Source organism: Artemia sp. Qi Xiang Cuo, chromosome 10, assembly GCF_049724085.1.
Source record: "Artemia sp. Qi Xiang Cuo chromosome 10, ASM4972408v1, whole genome shotgun sequence".
NCBI lineage: Eukaryota > Metazoa > Arthropoda > Branchiopoda > Anostraca > Artemiidae > Artemia > Artemia sp. Qi Xiang Cuo.
The window spans coordinates 48,547,725-48,567,686 of NC_142803.1; the positions used below are offsets into that span (position 1 = coordinate 48,547,725).

Here is a 19,962-nt window from a genome sequence, read left to right on the forward strand (position 1 = left end):
CACCTAGTTCTTAATTCCTTATATTTATTGTCAGTAGTATTAAAACAACGAAAAATAAATCACACATAACTCGTCCTACATTGTTTCAAAACTAAAGTAACAAGACTGCTTTGTGACAACTCATTTAGGGGACCGAGCCTCCCGAGGCCAACACTACTCATCCCATGATTCCTCCCCACTCTAGTTGATACTCCACTGTTTACCTCCTCTCACCTAGTTCTTAATTCCTTATATTTATTGTCAGTAGTATTTAAACAACAAAAACAAATCACACATACCTCGTCCTACATTGTTTCAAAACTAAAGTATCAAGACTGCTTCTGACAACTCATTAAGAGAACCAAGCCACCAGAGGTCAACACTTTGCGTCCTATGATTCTATCACACTATTTAATACTTCCCTGTTTACCCCACCCCTCCCTCTACTAAGTTTTTAATTCCTTCCAATTCTTTCTTATGACCTGTTCTGATCCTATTTGTGAATTTCCAGCTTTTAGTGTGCTAAAAAAGCAAGATATAAGAAAATCAAGAAAAAACCTCTTTTTTCTACTATATCATTTCTTTATATTTTTGTTTGTTAATATTAGTTAATGCAATTTTTCCTTTTGTTGAACTGTCAAATATTAAAGTTGATTCTATATTTACATGTCTTATTGCATTATGAATTATTTCATCAATTTGAATTCTTGATATTCATTTGCATTTTGTCTATTTTTTATTCATTTGGCTTTTAACCGGGATTTTTATCTTTCGTCTCTCCTAAAGTTTTGCTGAAGAGAACTTACTATCATTTGACTTTATTACTCGATAAATGTTTCTCTTAAGATACATCCCATCATGGTTAGCAACAGTCACAGCCTAGTAAAGAATGAGCCACAGCCCATAGTAACCGAAAATTGAAAAACATTTTTATATGACACTGGTTAAAATTAAAGATAATGACGGAAATAGAAATAGAGATCGAAATAACAAATATCCCCATCTTAAAATTTTTCTTTCCAGATGCTTGCGTGGTACTGTAACATCGTAGAGGGTTGTTTACGGGCTTGTTTAAAAGCTAGTGCTCACATCTTTATTTTTTATTTATTTATGATAGTTAAGAAATTAAAATTCAATTTTAGCATAAAACTGTATTATTTTGTTTTATTTCCATATTAGCCCTCGAAAACAGTGGCAGATTGAAACATAAAATGCACGGTTGAAACTACTGTTTAATCGGGGAATCAGAGGCAATTTTAGGGGAGGGACAGATGGAGCACTTTTCCCGGAAGTATAAATTTTAGGGACGCAAAACTTCAAATAAATAATCTAACGATAATAATCATTTTGTAATTTTTGAAATTTTATTTCCATTAAAATAAAGTAGAGTTAGTAAATGAAAATAATTAATAAACTATTAATCGATCAATAAAATAAAAAGAAATTACTAATTAGTTAATAAACTGAAAATAGTTTTGTTGAAAATGGATTTTTTTTAAATTTTAGCATAAACATTTTGTGGGAGACAGGGGAAGGGCCTTAATCAAGATTTTGCACCGGGCGCAAGAGAGGGCAGAACCAAAACTGCGGGGTATATACCGTTTAATTACCCTTAATCGGTTGTTTTCAGCTTTCCATCTTGAAAAATGAAAGATAATCACATTTTAGCTCGAATAGCACTAATCCACTTATTTTCTGACCTAACGCAACTAACACTATTAAAATAAAAATTCTCAAAATTATATTTTTGAGCACCATTTTGACAAAAATACATTTGCAACGACACAAGCACAAATAAAACTAAACTTTACAACTAAGTCAATCCAACAATTAATTTTTATTAGAAGGGTCAAATTGTAAAAGCGGCTTTGATATACATAACATCATTACTGTAATGCATAACATTACTATTGTAATCCTATTGTCACCCCTTCATGCATATTAGATGAATTGAGGAGAGGGGGTGACTGGAGACTAACCCCCCACTCACATACATAACCCACCCACCATCTGTGGAAATCCCAATATTCGGGACAAAATCCGCGCGGGTATTATTTTCGATTTTTTTTTTATTTTGTATCCAATCTATTTTGGTTTCAAAAATTTCATGATTGACTTAGAAACAGTAATTTAGAAAAAAGAGAAAGGTTTTGGAAGGCTTCATCAGTATCATCACAAATGAAAGTTTCAACACTCTTATCGAACATCTCCTGAAATCAACAGTAGGAATGAAAAAGAGATAAACTATTGCTGAAATAGATTTAAAACTAGGACATCGCTCCAAAAACAGGATTGTGACGGCAAATACTGGGACCTCTTTCTTCATATTCGGCCTTTGTATGACACACCTTGTAGAAATCCGGCTAAGAAAATAAAAACATAAAAAATTATCGTCAAGGCTTCTTCAAATGGAGGGTTGATGAGAAAAAACATGTGAAGAAAGAAGATTATTGCAGTTCTAGAGTTAAAATTTTTTTTTTTCAAATTTTAGAGCCGAAAAAGCACTTAAAAAATGGAAACTACAAAAAGTCTAACAAAGAGGCGGATTTTATGTTCTCTAGACATTGAAAGTAAAAATTAAAAAAAAACAAAATATTATAAAATAAGAGGTGGTAACAGCTTTTTGAAGGGTTCATATATTGTAAGTGAAAATGGTATTTGAATTCATAGTATGAATAAGGATAACTTGTAAAATTTGGTTTTATACAATATTAAAAAAAAAACAACAGTTTTTCATTCAATTTTTCATGTAAATCTTTTCGTTTTTTATTTGTATTAAATGCCGGATGCTGGATGGTTTCAGTTTGAAATCATCCAGTCAGAAGTCTTCAACTTTATTTTTCTTGTCTAATGTCATAGAGGCCAGGCCCAGGAGATGAACTTGGATGTTTCCAGAATAATTACAGATCCTGAAGGAAAAAATATTGGATATATATATGCATATATATATATATATATATATATATATATATATATATTTATATATAGATAGAGATATAGAGAGAGAGAGAGAGGGAGAGAGAGAGAGAGAGAGAGAGAGATAGAAAGCGAGAAAGATAGAGAAAGAGAGAGAGAGAGAGTGAGAGAGAGAGAGAGAGAGAGAGAGAGAGAGAGAGAGAGAGAGAGAGAGAGAGAGAGAGAGAGAGGATAGAAAGAAAAAAAGAATATGAAAACAGCAAGATACGTTACACTAACGTATTACTTAACTATTACTTAACTGTAACTTACCCTAGTTACACTAATTCATACAATAAATCTGATGTTCTTATTAGCTTTCCATTTGATGATTGCAAGAATATGAAAACAGCAAGATACGTTACACTAACGTATTACTTAACTATTACTTAACTGTAACTTACCCTAGTTACACTAATTCATACAATAAATCTGATGTTCTTATTAGCTTTCCATTTGATGATTGCATCACAGTAATAAGCTTAAAGACAGGCTGTATGAAAAATCATTGTTTTTACAGCGAAATGAAGTGCTTGAAACTGTGATACAACATAGTGGTACAAGAGGCCCCAACAAATAAAACGAATCTTACCGTAGAAATACGTCTTATGATGGCACAGATGCCAACTATCCTTAGTTATAAATAAGCTAACAGGTAAAAGGAACCAAATGGTAGACAGAAGAAAAATAAATTAGGAGGAGGAAGTGATCCTATTACCCTACACTATCAATGTTCAAGCCGAGAAAGTAGTAAAGAGTCAAGGCATAGCTAAAAAAAAATCATCCATATAACATTTCCCCCCAGATGGTTATTGGTGTAAATCAAGAGGAATAGAGAGGATATATGCCATAGTTACCGACACTAAAATCCACTTAAATATGGGACAAAATACGAGGTAAAAGGTTCGATTCAACTTAAACGGACAAAAAAATAAATAAAATAAAAATGGTTGGAATAATCTAGTATTACCTAGCAAAATCATAGTTAATCATAAAAACATAAACAAAAATATTAGTTGTATTTATTTTTTGTCTTTTTTTTACATTTCCTTTATATTGTGCAAAAGATAGAAAACATAATTTTTCAAAAGGGCCAAACAGGCATATTTTTCTAAATATTCTTTATTACCTTCTACTGGGCTCTATTCTGCACACTATCCCAGTCCGTACTAATCACCAATAAAAATAGTTTAAAAAACAACAACATAACAATCCTCTCACTTTGCAAAATTCCAGGTTGGATCTAAACAAACTTAGAATCTTACTTGAAACCCAACGACCAGCTAAAATTAAGCTTTTATTAAAAAACTAAGCTAAAATAAAAATTAAGCTTATTTTAAATTTTCTAGCTCTGCCAAGTAACGCCACACTGGTGTAAGCATTTGCTAGTTTGTACTAAATCCGTTTTAAAGCACCAAAGATTCCCTACTTACTACTTTTTCGTATTCCCTTAGCTTAAGGTGAATAAAAGTATTTTACGATCAATGAAGTAAGGTATAAGTAGGCAAGTTTTATTCCAAACTTCCGGGCGAATTGCTTATTGCTTGGGCCAAGGAGAAAATATTGGTAAACTACGGCATATGACAGAAATGAGACAGAAAAAAAAAACCCAAAAAACAATTCGATTTCCCATTTAATTTTCTTTCCAAATATAATGATCGCTGTCTTGCAGTTGTGTCACAGCCTTCCCCCCTCATAATGGGACCAGATATAACTCTAGACTATAAACAGAAGCTCACTATTTTTTTTAAATAGGCTTTATTTGGTTATTTAGCCTTATGAGCTAAACGTTGATGAGAAACAAGCGGAAAGAAAATAGTAAAAACCTATAATATCCGTCAACTTTTCATACAACTTAGGGCTATATCTGGCCCCACTAAGAAGGGAGCATGGAAACTATGGCAAGGGTTATGATTAAGATATTTGTTCAAAGGATTTAATAGATAATCGTATGGCATATCTCTTTCTCTTTATTTTTCCAATTTCTATCCTATACTGTAAATTTACCAGAATATTTCATAGAACAAAGAATAATTTTAAAAAAAAAGCAAGCAAATATTCCTTTTGGGCACTTTTGGCCTAAGTAGTTTTTTAATATTTGGCCAAATGCAAAGTAAAACTAAAAAGAAGAGATAAAATTAAATAAAAAAAAATGAAATACAATATTATTTCGATATTTATTTTAAATAAGTTGTAATTAATTCTTTTCGTTGACCTGATATGTAGCTGCTGTCTCGGCAACTGGTATGACTCATTGAATCTTTCAGACAGGTCAGTTCTTTTTTTTTGCCAGTGTTGATCCTTACCTCAGAGACACTAGATGTCTTATTATAGTAACCTGTTTAAGTGAAATTACCAGTTATCATTCATCAGTATTTGCATTTAATATATTTAAGTGTTTATTTCTCACCGTTACTTAATAGTATAGTCGATTTTTATCAAATCGTTATATAGTTAACAATGAAACCGAGGTTAGTTATTCAAATACTAGTGGTTAACAGGGGCACCGATTGGAGGGGGTAACCGACCCTCTAGGTTTTGAAAAAAAAACTTTTTTTTTCATTGTAAAAAGGAAAAAAATTGACCCCCTCTATATTAAAAAAATATATATTTTGTTGTATCTTCATAAAAAAAAATTAAAAGAAAATCCTTGCCGCTCCCCTGTATATTTTATAGGGAGTCTATATTGTTAAATCGCTATACAACTAACTATAAAATTGTGAAGTTATATGGAATATACAAGGGAGACTGAAGGTTAATAGCTCTTTAAATAATCTCCCGCATTCCCCTCTAAAAATGGGGCAACTGTCCCCCATGAGTAAGAGCTAAAAAGACACCCTTGGGAAAGTCGCAGCCTACAAAAACACTTTTAGTCATTGCCGACGTTACCATCTCCCACTTATGGTACACCTCTCATGTCACTTCACAATGCCGAAATACTGTCAAGCTCAACATGGTCTTCTTTCCCCGCAGACGTAACTAGGCCCGTTCCCCTGGCAGTGGGTTCTCTATACAGTAGATAGGGACAGTGGGAATCACTTTATTTATCTGCAGCAAACTATCCCATAAAGAGCAATTCCATTTCAGTTACACATAACACTGAAGATTAAAGGGCATAGGACACAAAACAGCCATATACAACAGAATAGTCGCAAGGTTACCCAAAACACTGGTGAGTCAGTAGTAGTTTCAGGATTATCCTGCCATTATCAGAGGCAACGCTGTAGCGTTGCCTATAGTAAAGGCCATACGGCTCCAATGTTTTATTATTTATTTTTTTATTTTTTTTCCCAGAGGCAATTCATATGGAAGGGGTCGTCGTATAAACTTCAAAGGGGGATCATTCTATAGGAAATAGAGAGCTCTAGTTCCAATTTTAATAGTCAAAAATGATTGGAGGGCAACTAGCCCCCCCCCACGCCCATCATTCCCCTTAACACATCCAATCAAAATTTTGAGATAGCCATTTTGTTCAGAGTAGTTGATTTTCAGATTGAAAACATTTTTTTGAGGAGGACAATCCCCCACAACCCTCAGGGCAAGGGTTTTAAGTTATGCCCTGGGGGCATATAAGTGTTTTTTTTAGAAAGTGTTGTCATAGAAACTTCAAAAAAGACTCATTCGATTGGAAATTCAAAGGGATAGTGCACTTTTTCATTGTCAAAATTGATTGGTGGTTAACTAGCCCCCCCCCCTACACCCATCATTCCCCCAAACACATCCAGTCAGAATTTTGAGACAGCCATTTTTGTTCAGCGTAGTTGATTTCCAGATTAAAAAAATATTTTTGAGGAGGACACTCCCCCACAACCCTCAGGGCAAGGGTTTTAAGTTATGCCCTTGGGGCATATAAGGTTTTTATAGAAGGCGTTGTGGTAGAAACTTCAAAACAGGCACATTCAATTGGAAATTCAAAGGCCTAGTGCCCTTTTTAATAGTCGAAAGTGATTGAAGGGCAACTAGCCCCCCCCCACGCCCTTCATTCCCCCAAACACATCCAATCAAAATTTTGAGATAGCCATTTTGTTCAGCGTAGTTAATTTCCACATTGAAAATATTTTTTTGAGGAGGACACACCCCTACATCCCTCTTGACAAGGGTTTTAAGTTATGTCCTGGGGGCGCACAAGGTTTTTATAGAAGTCGCTGTCGTAAAAACTGCAAAAAAGGTTCATTTAAATGTAAATTCTGAGGCCTCGGGCTCTTTGTAATATTAGAAATCTATATGAAGGCAACTAACCCCCTCTCACGCCCACCTTTTCCCCAAACACATCCAATCAAAATTTTAAGACAGCCATTTTATTAAACGTAGTTTTAAGTTCTGGAAATTAGGTCTTTGAGGATTACAACTCCCCCAAAGCCCTCAGGGCAAGGGTTGTAATTTAAGGATTCGGAGAATCCTTCACACTATTTCTTATGGAAGGGATGCTCGTATAAACTTTAGAGAGGGCTCAGTTGATTGAAAATTGAAAGTTCTTTTTCACTTTTTAAGAGTCAAAAGAGATTGAAGGGCAACTAGCCCCTCTCCCTCCTCCACGCCCTAAATGCATCAGATAACATTTTTTAGATAGACATTTTGGTAAAATAGTTCAAAGTTCTGATAACAAAAAAATCCGGTGTCGACACAGCCCACCAGGGCCCAGGGGTAGGCGTTGTAAGTTTTGCCCTGGGGCATAACTTATTGAGGGGGGTTTATAACTTATGGGAAGGGGTTTTGTATGGGAAGAACACATAGGAAATCTATTATAATTATTCAATTATAAGGTTAAAATACGTACTCTGTGATAGATGCAAAATTGCTTTGGCAAACAAATTCTTATTAATGTCAATTCCAAACAGTCGTGATCGCTTTGTGTCAGCAAGTGAAATGGTCTAAACCCCCTTATTGGAGCTATTTTTTTCAATCCATTCATTGTTGTCAATCGCTGTCTACAAGTTATGCAAGCTGTCTATTGTTCATATATAAGGTTTTTATCATAGAGGTAGTCGTATAGACTTTGAAAAAAGCCTCATTCGATTTAAGTTCAAAGTTATAGATCCGTTTTTTAAAATCAATAATAACTGGACAGTAAGCCACCCATCCCCCCATTCCATGAAAACTTGAAACTTTTTGCAATCAAAAACGAACAAAAATTAATTACAAAAAACTTTCCAAACAATAATTATTTCAAGGAAAAGTAAAGTTCATTTTAAACTTAAGCTCAGCAGATACAAATACGTGTTTAAATTAAAACCCAAAACCATCAGAAAATTACTATTAAAGAATAAATGAAACCCAAAACGAACAGAAATTAAATAAACAATCATAGCAAAAGACATCCAACAAGTAATAACATAAATGAATAAATACATCTTAAAGCGAGTAATACTTAGATTGAAAATGAAAATCAATCTTAAAACGAAAACAAATATTTTGCTATTAAAGTATAAATGAAACTTAAAACGAACAGTAATTAAATAAACAATCAATGCGAACAAACATACAATATATATTAATGTAAATGAATAAATAAATCTTAAAACGAGTGAAACTTAAATTGAATATGCAAATCAAGTTTGAATCGAATAAAAATAACTACAAACAAGATTTTGGGTATTGTCTCACTGCAGAAGCCTAAAACCTACTATATCAAGCCTAAAACCTATCAATAAGTTTCACTCGTTTTAAGATTTATTTATTCATTTACATTAATATATATTGTACGTTTGTTCGCATTGATTGTTTATTTAATTTCTGTTCGTTTAAAGTTTCATTTATACTTTAATAGCAAAATATTTGTTTTCGTTTTAAGCTTGAGTTTCATATTTAATCTTAGCATTACTCGCTTTAAGATCTATTTATTCGTTTATATTATTACTTGTTGTGCTTTTTGCTATGAAGCTTTATTTAACCTCTTTTCGTTTTGGGTTTCATTTATTCATTAATATTAATTTCTGGTCGTGTTGTGTTTAATTTTTAAATGTATTTTTATCTACGGAGCATAAATTTAAAATGCCTTTAAATTTCTTTGAAAAACTTATTTTTCGGAAAGTTTTTTTTTAATTAACTGTTATAAAAATCTTTCACCAATTGCAATGATTTCGATGTAAAAGATGGAAAATATACAGCTTCGATACTGCCCAAATTAATTCCCTAAAAATGCCTAATTCATGCATAAGCATACTCAAACATAAGCATACTCAAACATAAGCATACTCAAACATAAGCATACTCAAGTTTGCGAGCTGATATCTAGCAACAGCGATATTAAACACGTCCTTGGATTGTAAAACTTAATAACAAATATTTGCGAAAGCTAAAGTTCAACGAAAAAAAAGTGAACATAACTAAAACACCATCATTCAAAGGTTTTTATTTCCCTTTACTACATTCCCCCTTTCTCTGCAATTCTACCTCTGCTAACCTGATACTGAAGAGCAACGATAGGTGAGACAATATTTTTGCTTCGAGTTCCATTTCACCTTACCATCTTATGGCTTATAATCAATTCCTGAAAATAGGTCAATCATTTTAGCTTTCAAGTTTTCCGAAATTTCCTCATTTCAGTTTTCTAGTTAAGGAATTTTTATTTCTACAGACGAAAAAAATTACGGAGACTTAGAAGTGGTTATTTTAGATATTGTTAACATCTAATGTATTTACTCGGCTGTTTCAAAAATATAAATATTGTATCTCGTTACGGTGTTATTGATGCTTGCGCGAGTCTGGACAGTGTGGCATCCAATATGATTGCGAAAACTAATTATGTCGTTTCTGGCGCTGACCCCCTGGTCTGCTTATACCACCCATTACAGTTTAAATTATTTTTGTTTTGTTAAAGAAAAAGTTCGCGATATTGAAGGAGTTGCTGCCCATGTAACACCTCGTTCTTTGCACAATAGCTCTAATTCATTCCTCGAAATAAAGAGAGGTTAAGGGGTAAACCACCCTTCTCCCTTTAATCTCGACGCCCACTAATGGAAGACAGGAAATTAATGGCACAATAGAGCATCTTTGACACTTCGCGCACTCCCCAAACACGATTTTGTGCCATTATGATCATCAAACTGTAGAACTTCTAAATAATCTATAAAAAAAACGAAAACAAACATACCGTAGAAGCTAAAAGACTTCCTCCAAACCAAACTGCATACCTTTGCATATGATGACTCACAACCTGAACTTCTATGGGCTTTGGCTACAAAACATAACAATGATCATATTTACATACTCTAGTCCGAGCACCAAGGTCACCTAATAATCTATTTATGTTTAAACGGATAAGAATTGTCAGAGAGCTAAAATTTAAAGACAGAAAGAAAGAGAGAAAAAAAAGACTTAAAGCTATACTCTGTATCTCTATTCGCGAACATTATACGTATTCTTATCTTATTAATTAAACTGGATAGACTACAAATCCTTTACATTCCCCTACAAAATGCAAAAGATTTTACCCAGTACCCCCCCCCACACTGGGAAAAGTGGGGACCATTTTGCTGCATAGTCTGACCCACACACTACTTTCTTTCCCAAGTGGTGACTCTTCCTCTCTAAGAATTATCATAAAACCCTTCATAGCCCACCACCTCTACCTTAATATAACCCTTTAACCTGAGCAAACAACTCTAGTGACCGGTTTTGCCACTTCCTTAACCCACTTCCCACTTCCTTTGCCACCCAAAATTTCCGATTCTCTTTATTTTACCATATCCATTGGGTAAAACCGAAGATTGTTCGGACTTTAGAAGAATGGAACAAAGCCTATCTGCCAATATGAACAGGAATTAATTAACTGGTTCCGTGAAAGGACCAGCTTTTACAACGTGCATGAACATGACAAAAGCTGTATAAGCCTTCTGATTCAAACTAGCCTATTTTTTGAAATTTGCTTATTCTTACTTATCTATTTTTTTTCCTTTTGTGTTATTTTTTAAGTCTTTTGGTTGGAATTGATTTTTTGAATTGAATTAAATTAAAGATTTTGAATTTGGCGGACAATCTCACCCTTATACTATCTACTGTCTATATGGATCTTTTGAAGTGTATTATCTCAAATAATTACTCTTGTATAAAAATAAAACTTAAGATAAATGTTTTTGGGGTCTACATAGAAATGTCTTACGTAGGTTTTTAAAATATTTACCTGATTTTGTGATATTTCATTTCACTTTCATTATTCTGTAGAGGCATTGCCCTTTACATTGTTTTTACTAATACTTTACTAACGTTATTACACTTTATAATAATACTTCATTAATATTATTATTACAAGTATTTTTTTCTGGAACTAAATACTTAACTGATAGCATATCTAAGGCTTTTTGGCCATCCAGTTGGGGAGAAGCGAAACACAAAAGGTCGAATGGAATAGAAAGAGATCCTAAGGAAGGATTAAAAAAAAAAATCAGGAACTCTATGTAAGTAGGACAATAGGTGAGGTAGGTTGTAGGCGTGGTAACTAAGGTGTCAGTCATGGCAGTAAGGCGTGAAGCAAGACAGAGAGTGAGCATTTGTTTTGGTCTTTCATATTTCAGTCTTCCAAGTTTTCTAAAATTTTCTCATTTCAGTTTTCTAGTTCATAAATTTTTATTTCTATAGAGGAAAAAAGATTTACGAAGACTTAGTCTTCGTAAGTGGTTATTTGAGCTCAAATAAGTGGTTATTTGAGCTTTAGTGTACGGGATTTTACAGATTCAAAATACGATGAAAATAGGCTGAAATTGCAATTTAATGGTAGTAAAACATGAAGAAAGACAGAAAGATAAACAAGACACGAGCATACGGTTAACTTCAAGGTACGAAGATAGCTGTGGAAAACTAGCTTTGTATTCAGCCACGTCCATGAGCAAACAATGTATTAATCTATTGTGTTTCCAGCCTAGAAAGCACAATTTAGAAAGCACAGGGAATAGAAGATTGAAAATACGCCAACATATCTAAATATCCAACGAGCACCGACTACTACTAATGAGTAGAGATTTTTGAGCTTTAGTGTACGGGATTTTACAGATTAAAAAGACGATGAAAATAGGTTGAAATTGACATTTGATGGTAGTAAAACATGAAGAAAGACAGAGAGTGAGCATCTGTGTCGGCCTTGGGGGGCTTGGTGCTGCAACCAGTTGTCAGTTATCGTTGAAAAAGGTCACATTTCCTATCTTTTTTAAGCAAGTTTAGTTCCTTCTCTAAGAAGAAGTAGAAGTAATATTAAAATTCTGGATCGGTGAATGGATAGACATGAGACCAATAAATCCAATGATATGAATATCTTGTCCTTTTGCTGTAAGTTACTGCTGCAGGCTTGTCGCAAAATTACTTCTTACAGAAGGAAGACATACTTTAATTCGTTAGCTAACAATTAAATTTATTTAATCAGCTAATTAATCTTGAATCCTCCCTCTATTCAAGTCCTGCATACAACCTGTTGACAAACATATCTGCATACTATTTTCTGGGGCTTCTAAAGCTCAAATACAGCTCCAAAGGACCCAGAACGTGGCTAGTAGGGTAGGCTGAGACCAACTGCTGCTTCTCAACACAAATTTTGATGTTGCATCTATGACAGTCTTTAAGAAGTACACCCACACCTTCCTCTCTTTGTGCCATCGTTTATCAAAGTGATAAGACCGAAACGTAAACACGACTTTTTTTCTCGTTTCCAGAGGGAGGAGTGCCTTGGCAACAAAGCTACAAACAACTTTGTTTGGCGCTGCTTATCCACCAGGAACCAACTACCAGACGGAGTTATCCCATCAACGTCACTTTTGCTTCAAACAGGCTACTTTCAAAGGTTAGTTTTTCCATATATTTTTATATTTTATATAAGATAGAAATGTTGAATTATATTTTATAGAAATGAAAGAATTATATCTTTATTATAGAACTAAAAATTATATCTTATATAATATATTTTACATAGTTTATATATTTTTTTGAGTACTGAAAATGGCTTTGCAGAGGCCTTCGCCAAAATATTTGCTTTGTTTTCATTATTCAATGGCTGATAATTACCCTCGGTTGTTCTTTTTCTTTTCTTCATTTTTTTTTCATTATTTTTTTTTTGTCCAAGGTTATGGCTGTTCTTTTGATCATCATTGTGCTCTGATCTTATATCTTTCCACAGAAAACGATTTTAAGGGAAACCTTAGGAGTAAGATCTTACTTTTTATGACGTTTGTATGCAAATGTTTTTCATTATTCTGCTCTGATCAGCGGTCCAAGAACAATGATGAGTATACCATATAAGTTCTCTCATCATTGTTCTATTTGGCAGAAAAATGACGTTCTTTGCACTTTTTGCTATCATCAGTGAGCTGTAAGATCTTAGAACAATAATGAACAAAAGAACGGTAATCTGTGCAGAAGGATGTAAGATCTTAGTGCTAAAGAACAGGGTTATTGTTTCAATTGAACACTCAACAGATGTACACAAACTAGTGATTGAAATGTACAAACGGCTAGTGAAATATCGATAACCGATATACCTAGAAATCGATATGTAGCATCGCTAAGCATGAACAAAACAAAACTTGATTTACTAAAGCTACATCATCTTAAAACATAGGCTATTATTTGAAATATATTGTCATTTCTTTAAAGTTAGTTCACATACATTTTTAGAGATATTGTGTAATTGTTAAGGCGTTTGTTGGGTGTAGACCCTTTGTTTGGATAAATCCAGGGGCATCCCGAAGGAGGGGGGGGGAGGGGCATCCCCCACTCCAGCTTTTTTGGAATTCGGTAAAATTTTCGCCAAATTTTGGCAAAATCAGCCAAATTTTAGCAAAATTCTTGATTTCTGCAGAAAATTTGGCATAAATCAGGTAGCAATTCGGTAAAATTTTGCAAAACTGGCCAAAATTTAGCAAATTCTTGATTTCTGTAGAAAATTCGGCATAAATCAGGTAGCAATTTGGTAAAATTTACGAAGATCGCCCCCCAATAAATAAGCCTCAGGACGCCCCTGGATAAATCAACGTCTCTTGTTCTTTATTCGGATAGTCAGGGACAACTTGACACTACAACACAAGGCAACGTATCATTGTAAAAAAAGGGGGTCAGGGTGGGAGATTCATAGAACCCCCCCCCCCCTTCTGTACACTCATGTGTAAACCCTTATCATGGTTTAGCGTTTAAAATAATGACAGTAAATGTGACTTCAAGTGACAAAAGTAATTAATTTTCATTGATTAATATTTCATAAAAGGATTAGAAATTTTGACAAATGTTAGTTTACCGCCATGCCTAATATGAAAATTAAACTAAAAAAATTACAAGTATCATTCCTACACATTGGTCTGAGTCATCTGAATATGCCTATTACCACTCTCGCTTCAAATAAAGTAAATAATCTCTGCTAATGTCGGGGCATCATAGAATATTCTAGAGGGGAGTGATTGTTAAAAATTTGCTGTATTCAGCCGTTACTTGCCTATATGTCAGTGGGGGGCGGGGGGTTTATCTGGTCCAGTATCAGCTGGGAAGAATTTATTCCCCTTCAAATTTACACTAGATATGGCTGAAAAGCAGATGCTTGAAAAAGCAAAAGGTTGAAAAAGCAATTGAAAAAAGGTAGATGGCTAAAAAAGCAGTTGATAAAAGGTAGATTAGATGATTGAAAAAGTTGGAAATAAACAGCCAAAATGACAGAACAAAAGTCAAACAAGAAGCAATTATCCATAATGCCTTGGAAGTATTTAGGTCTAATCTAAGAAGATTAATGCTGAAGCTTATTGATGATTTTTGGTGATATTGGTGCTGCCAAGTAGACAATTAAGGAATAGTAAAAATAAATTATTTGCAAATATTCTGAATAGTTCTTTGGGTATATTTCGCTCACAAGCAAATTTTGGGTTTAAATACAGCCCAAGGCAAGTTCTTCCTGTAATGTGGTCCAGAAAAATCCAAAAAGATCAAAAGACCCTCCTCCAGACGATTAAGCAATATCAATGCCGAAGGAGGATAAATAATTTATCTCAGACACGGCCGCCACCTGGAAACGCTTACAACCACTTCGGACGGCGACAAAAATTTATTTCACGGCAGCATTGGTAAAAATGATGCGCCACAATTTCAGACAATGGCACGCTTTATGGCGATTTAGTCCGAAATGGATGCCACATTATTTGTCAAGTTTAAACTGTTAAAAACATAAGAGGACAAAATCTTTTTAATTCTAGGGAGTATTGAAGGCTATAGCACTGAGAGACAGGGGGCGTAATTTGCTATGGGGAGAGGGGATAACTGCCCCTCACAGAAATCGGTTTGCCCCCCCTCCCTCCACTGAAATTTGGTTTCTCAAAAAATCTTGTCAAAACTAAGGTAAACCTGCCTAACTCAAGCATCTACAGAAACGGGTCAGTTTTCTTTAGTATATCTTTACCTTTATGGTACTATATGGCTCATTTCTCAGTTTTCACTGTCATGTTCACTTGATTTGAGGAAGTTGGCTCCAACTCCCCCCCCCCTGAATTTTGACAAAATTACGCCACTGCTGAGAGGTATATATATATATTTTAGTTTTATTTTCTTTTGGCTTAATATATGACTTTAATTAAACATAATTTGAACAATTTAACGCCAACACCATAGGAAAGAAACCGTAGACTATGCGCTAACTATTCTGATATTGCACGCAGTAGAAAACAAAGAACAAAAATGAAAAAACGACCTGACTTAATAAGAAATGAGGCATCCCCTTACAGAGGGAGAGATGTTCCCCCCAAGCCCCACCCTGAAAGCTCCAAATGATTGCTTTCCCTCAACCCCCCTCCGTCTGTGCATGGTTACCTTTCAGGACATTCTACGGTTTTTGTTAGCCTAAAAAGGAAAGCAAATACATTATATTTGTTTGACGAATTAGGACACGAGGATGGCCTGAATTACTTCGGTACATGCCTTTTATTCACTCTTTTTTTTCTTTCCAAGAAGCTTTTAGTATTATTCTCTAAATCGTTATATACCTCATATCTTTCATATTTGATTTTGTGTTCACCATTATTCTAAACAAGAGATTAATAATCAAAATAAAACTAAAGAATACTAAACGAATTATACATAATTATTATACCAGAAATTTTTTTTTATATAAATAAGGAAAACTGTTAAAGCTCAGAAAACAATTATATAAATAGGAGAAAACTGTTAAAGCTCAAAAAACTTTATATAAATAAGGGAAGACTGTTAAAGCTCAGAAATATTTTTATATAAATCAGAGAGAACTGTTAAAGCTCAGAAAATATTTATTTAAATAAGATAAAACTGTTAAAGCTCAGAAAAAATTATATAAATAAGGGAAAACTGTTAAAGCTCAGAAAAAATTTATATGAATAAGAGAAAACTGTTAAAGCTCAGAAAAAATTTATATAAATAGGAGAAATCTGTTAAAGCTCAGAAAAATTTATATAAATAACAGAAAACTGTTAAAGCTCAGAAAAAATTTATATAAATAAAAGAAAACTGTTAAACCCCTAAGGAGGCAAAAAGCGCCAAACCATAGCGATAATTCTGCATAACCCCTCAGCCACCTCTGAAGTGCTTTGACTATAAAGCTGAGCTGGCATCTTTCAAGTACGTCCTTGACGCCTTTTTTCTTTGAAACTTCGTCCGTGCACAAATTACCTCACCCGCACTTATTACCTTTGACAGACTGACATACTTAAGACAATACAAAAACAGGGCCATAAAAATGATATTTAAAAACCTATTGTAAGACAGAAAAAACATTTTTATGAAGAGAAAAAAATTATATTCAGTGAGAACAGCCCGAGATATGTAAGTAAAGTAAAAGTAAGTATGACAGCACTAGACCCTTAAAGTCCAAGCCGCTGGTGCGGATATCTGATTCAAGGCCCTTCAGCTAGGTAGTGCAATGAAGGGTTGGCGGCCAGCCATGCTGTGGTTTCGCACACCCTTCCTGCTTATATTCCCCACATTTTCTCCAGGTACCCATTTAGAGCTTGGTCAACTCTGGCTGAGCTTACAGAGTCAAGTCACTAACCCCCGTCCCAAATCAAATAACTGGCTACGACAGGGAATGAACTCGTGCCCCTTGGACAAAGAATTCTCAACCCAGAGCGCCAACCACTTAGCTCAAGATATGTTAACCCGCGAGCCCCAAATATTCCTTTCTACTAGCAACAAGAAAAGCTAGCTTGAAACGATACAAACAAGGGGCCATGAAAGTTCTGCTTGAGAACAAATGATTATTTTAGAACAAAAAATTATTAAAACGAGAAAATATTACACTCCACAACGGCCCGAGATTTGTTTATTTACGAGCCCCAAAATTCTATTCCACAACCAACAAGGGAAACTGGTTTGAGACGATACAAAAAAGTCGTAACAAATATAAAATAGATACAATTAAATCTTGGCAGTAATTCGGTCGGAAAACAATTACCGTTAAATGAGAAAATTGCTCGCTAAGACGAAGACGCCCATCCACAGTTCGCTTGATATCTCGTTGCAACCTCTTCCCAAAATCTTTAAACATTGTTGAGCCTCCAGAGAGAACAATATTCTTGTATAAAGGTCGCCTTACGTCAATTGGACAATTTTGAATAACTGTGTCAACAATCTCTGATATTGGAGTAGTGAATTCTGGATTTGCAAACTGCAAGAAATAATATATTATGCTTATTACAAAAGATGTCAGGCACATTATACATCACACATCGTAATGTTTGACGTACCGCCCGAATTGTCTTTTTTTAATAATAAGCCCAGGATCATAAATTATGGAAAACAGTTAGCCTATTACAAATAGCTAATGCACAAAAAAAAGAAAAAAAAATACAAAAAATGATAACACAAAACATGAAAAACTATATGGAAAAATCTCGTTAGGGTTTCCATAATGGTATAAAGGGATCCCGCAAAATAAATCATTTTCCGACGTAAAGGTCTTTTGTTTCTGCTGTTCCACGAAAGAAGAAAGTTGTAAACTTAAAAATAGCTAGAAGAAATACTTGCAAGGCCATATCCAGGGGGGGGGGGGTAGGGGTGTGATCCCCCCCCCCGAAATGTTTGTCTGGCTCGTAAAAACGTAACAAAAATGGACAAAACAAATTTTGTATGCGTTTTTTGAGTTTTTTTTGTATAACCCCCCCTTCCAATTTTTTTTAAAGTAAAACCCCATAAAAAAAATCCTGGGTACGGCCTTGAATACTTGCATTTGTTAAGGCAGATTATACCCTATATTCATACCGGCGAAAAAGGCAAAATTCTAAGGGAAACATTATGTAAAAAATGTCAAACTCTCAAGATTTCCATGGAGCACGGGTCTATATCACCCCCATACGTACAGTGGTGGACTCGAGGCCAATCACACCATTCTTGGCCTGGGACAGTTTACTCTTGCGATATTCTCACTAGTACGCAAGTTTGTCGACAGAAAATGCAATCAAAGTTAAAAAAACCACACTAGTATACATTTTCAGGCTGACAATTTCAAGTCCAAATTCTATCCGAGCCCATAAGCCTGCAGCAAAAAAAAACAACCAAAAAAACATAGAATCCGAAATCATCGGTCAACCAGTCCAAACACAAAAGCCTAGACCCCCTCTCCAAATTAAAGTCTTGGACATAGCCATGACTAAGCCCCTTCTAGGACTGATCATTATGAGAATGCTAGCAACCTAAAAAACTTGTTATTTCAAAACTTCATCCGTGTATTACTCTCACTCTCCAGCCAGAAAAAAAAGAAGAAAAAATACATTCAAGATGATTCAATTTCTAACCGCATTATCGAATTAGACTATTAGCCGACCTTATGAGGTTTATCACATTCCTTTCGATTGGACAACTTTTTTTTATAATTCGATCAAATTCAGCACGGATAAATTCCTTTAAACTTACTTAACCGGTGATCGAACTTATATTCTTGTAAAGAAGCTCTTGACTTCTGTTCTTCATTGTCCCTTAAATGAATTATACAACTCGAAAATGAGTTATTAAAGGTATTACACATTCGCATTGAGGTATTGGCAACATCTGCTAGGGTTTTTTCTTGAAGAATGAGAACAGTACTATGATAAATTCGAATTAAAAAAAAGGATTTTGATTAAACCAAGATCAATAAACAATTTCAACCTTGAAAAATCAAACTAAAAGAATTAATTTTCTGGTTAAATCTTGAGCATAAAAATTACTATATATTGAAATGAGGCAGAAGAGCTTTAAATTTCTTTAATTTTTTTCAGTGTATACATTCAGCGTAACATTTAATTTTCCCTTCAGAAGTTCTCTTTGAGATTTTCTATGTTTTCCTATTTGTTCATCACAAATCCTGTAAATCGTAAATAAATTTCTAACTAAATTAACCATATAATCCTCATAATTATCAAAATAATAAATTGAAGGCAATAACAGTTGAATATCCAAAAATGAAAGAGGCTGCCTACCAAAAATTATGTGATGTGGTGAATATTTAGTTGTGGAAGAAATAGTAGAATTTAATACATTCTGAAAGAGGGGCAAATAAGCATCCCAAGAATTGAGATGATCCAGACAATAAGCTTTCAATACGGATTTCCCAAGAAAGTGGAACCAAACTACATTTTTAGTAGCACCTAGTGTCTGATATACTGTCAGTCAAACGAGTGCCAAAACCTTTAGTATCGGAGGGTACCTACTTCATTCAAACATACATAAAAAGTAGTTATCAAAATCTAGGAAGGGAGGGGGGATTGTCTCTCGGTTCCCATCAATTGGCGCCCCTGGGTTTGACTCTCAGAAATATTATAAAGCCAGTCCCCCCCCCCCCAAAAAAAAATCTGCTAACATTGCAGTATACTAGCGTTTTGCGAACTCGAAAAATATTTAGTTTATGTACCCTCATCCTCTACACTGACTGTTCGTCAGCATTTCGACATTGAACGAATTGAGCATTACAGAATGGAACTTAATCTCAGTCTTTAACAGTTAGAAAGAAAAATCAATTTAAAAAAAAATTGATTTGAAACATTAAAAAAAGACTGAATATCCCCCTAAACTTTCGTGGATGAGCAGCCCCGGCCAAACTTATCCTTCAAACTCTTTCTTAAAGGT

General features: G+C 34.3%; 1 protein-coding gene across 1 annotated transcript in view; it reads right to left on the reverse strand.

Moving 5' to 3' along the window:
- Positions 1 to 1,540: 1,540 nt before the first annotated feature.
- The window catches only part of Arp3 (Actin-related protein 3), an 81,812-nt gene continuing 63,390 nt past the window's right edge, over positions 1,541 to 19,962 (reverse strand). The window contains exons 7-9 of the mRNA XM_089095483.1: positions 17,315 to 17,527; positions 10,028 to 10,111; positions 1,541 to 2,342 (exon numbers count right to left, since the gene is read on the reverse strand). Coding sequence (XP_088951609.1) covers positions 2,247 to 2,342; positions 10,028 to 10,111; positions 17,315 to 17,527 — 393 coding nt within the window. The 3' untranslated portion in view covers positions 1,541 to 2,246. The remainder of the gene's footprint in view (positions 2,343 to 10,027; positions 10,112 to 17,314; positions 17,528 to 19,962) is intronic.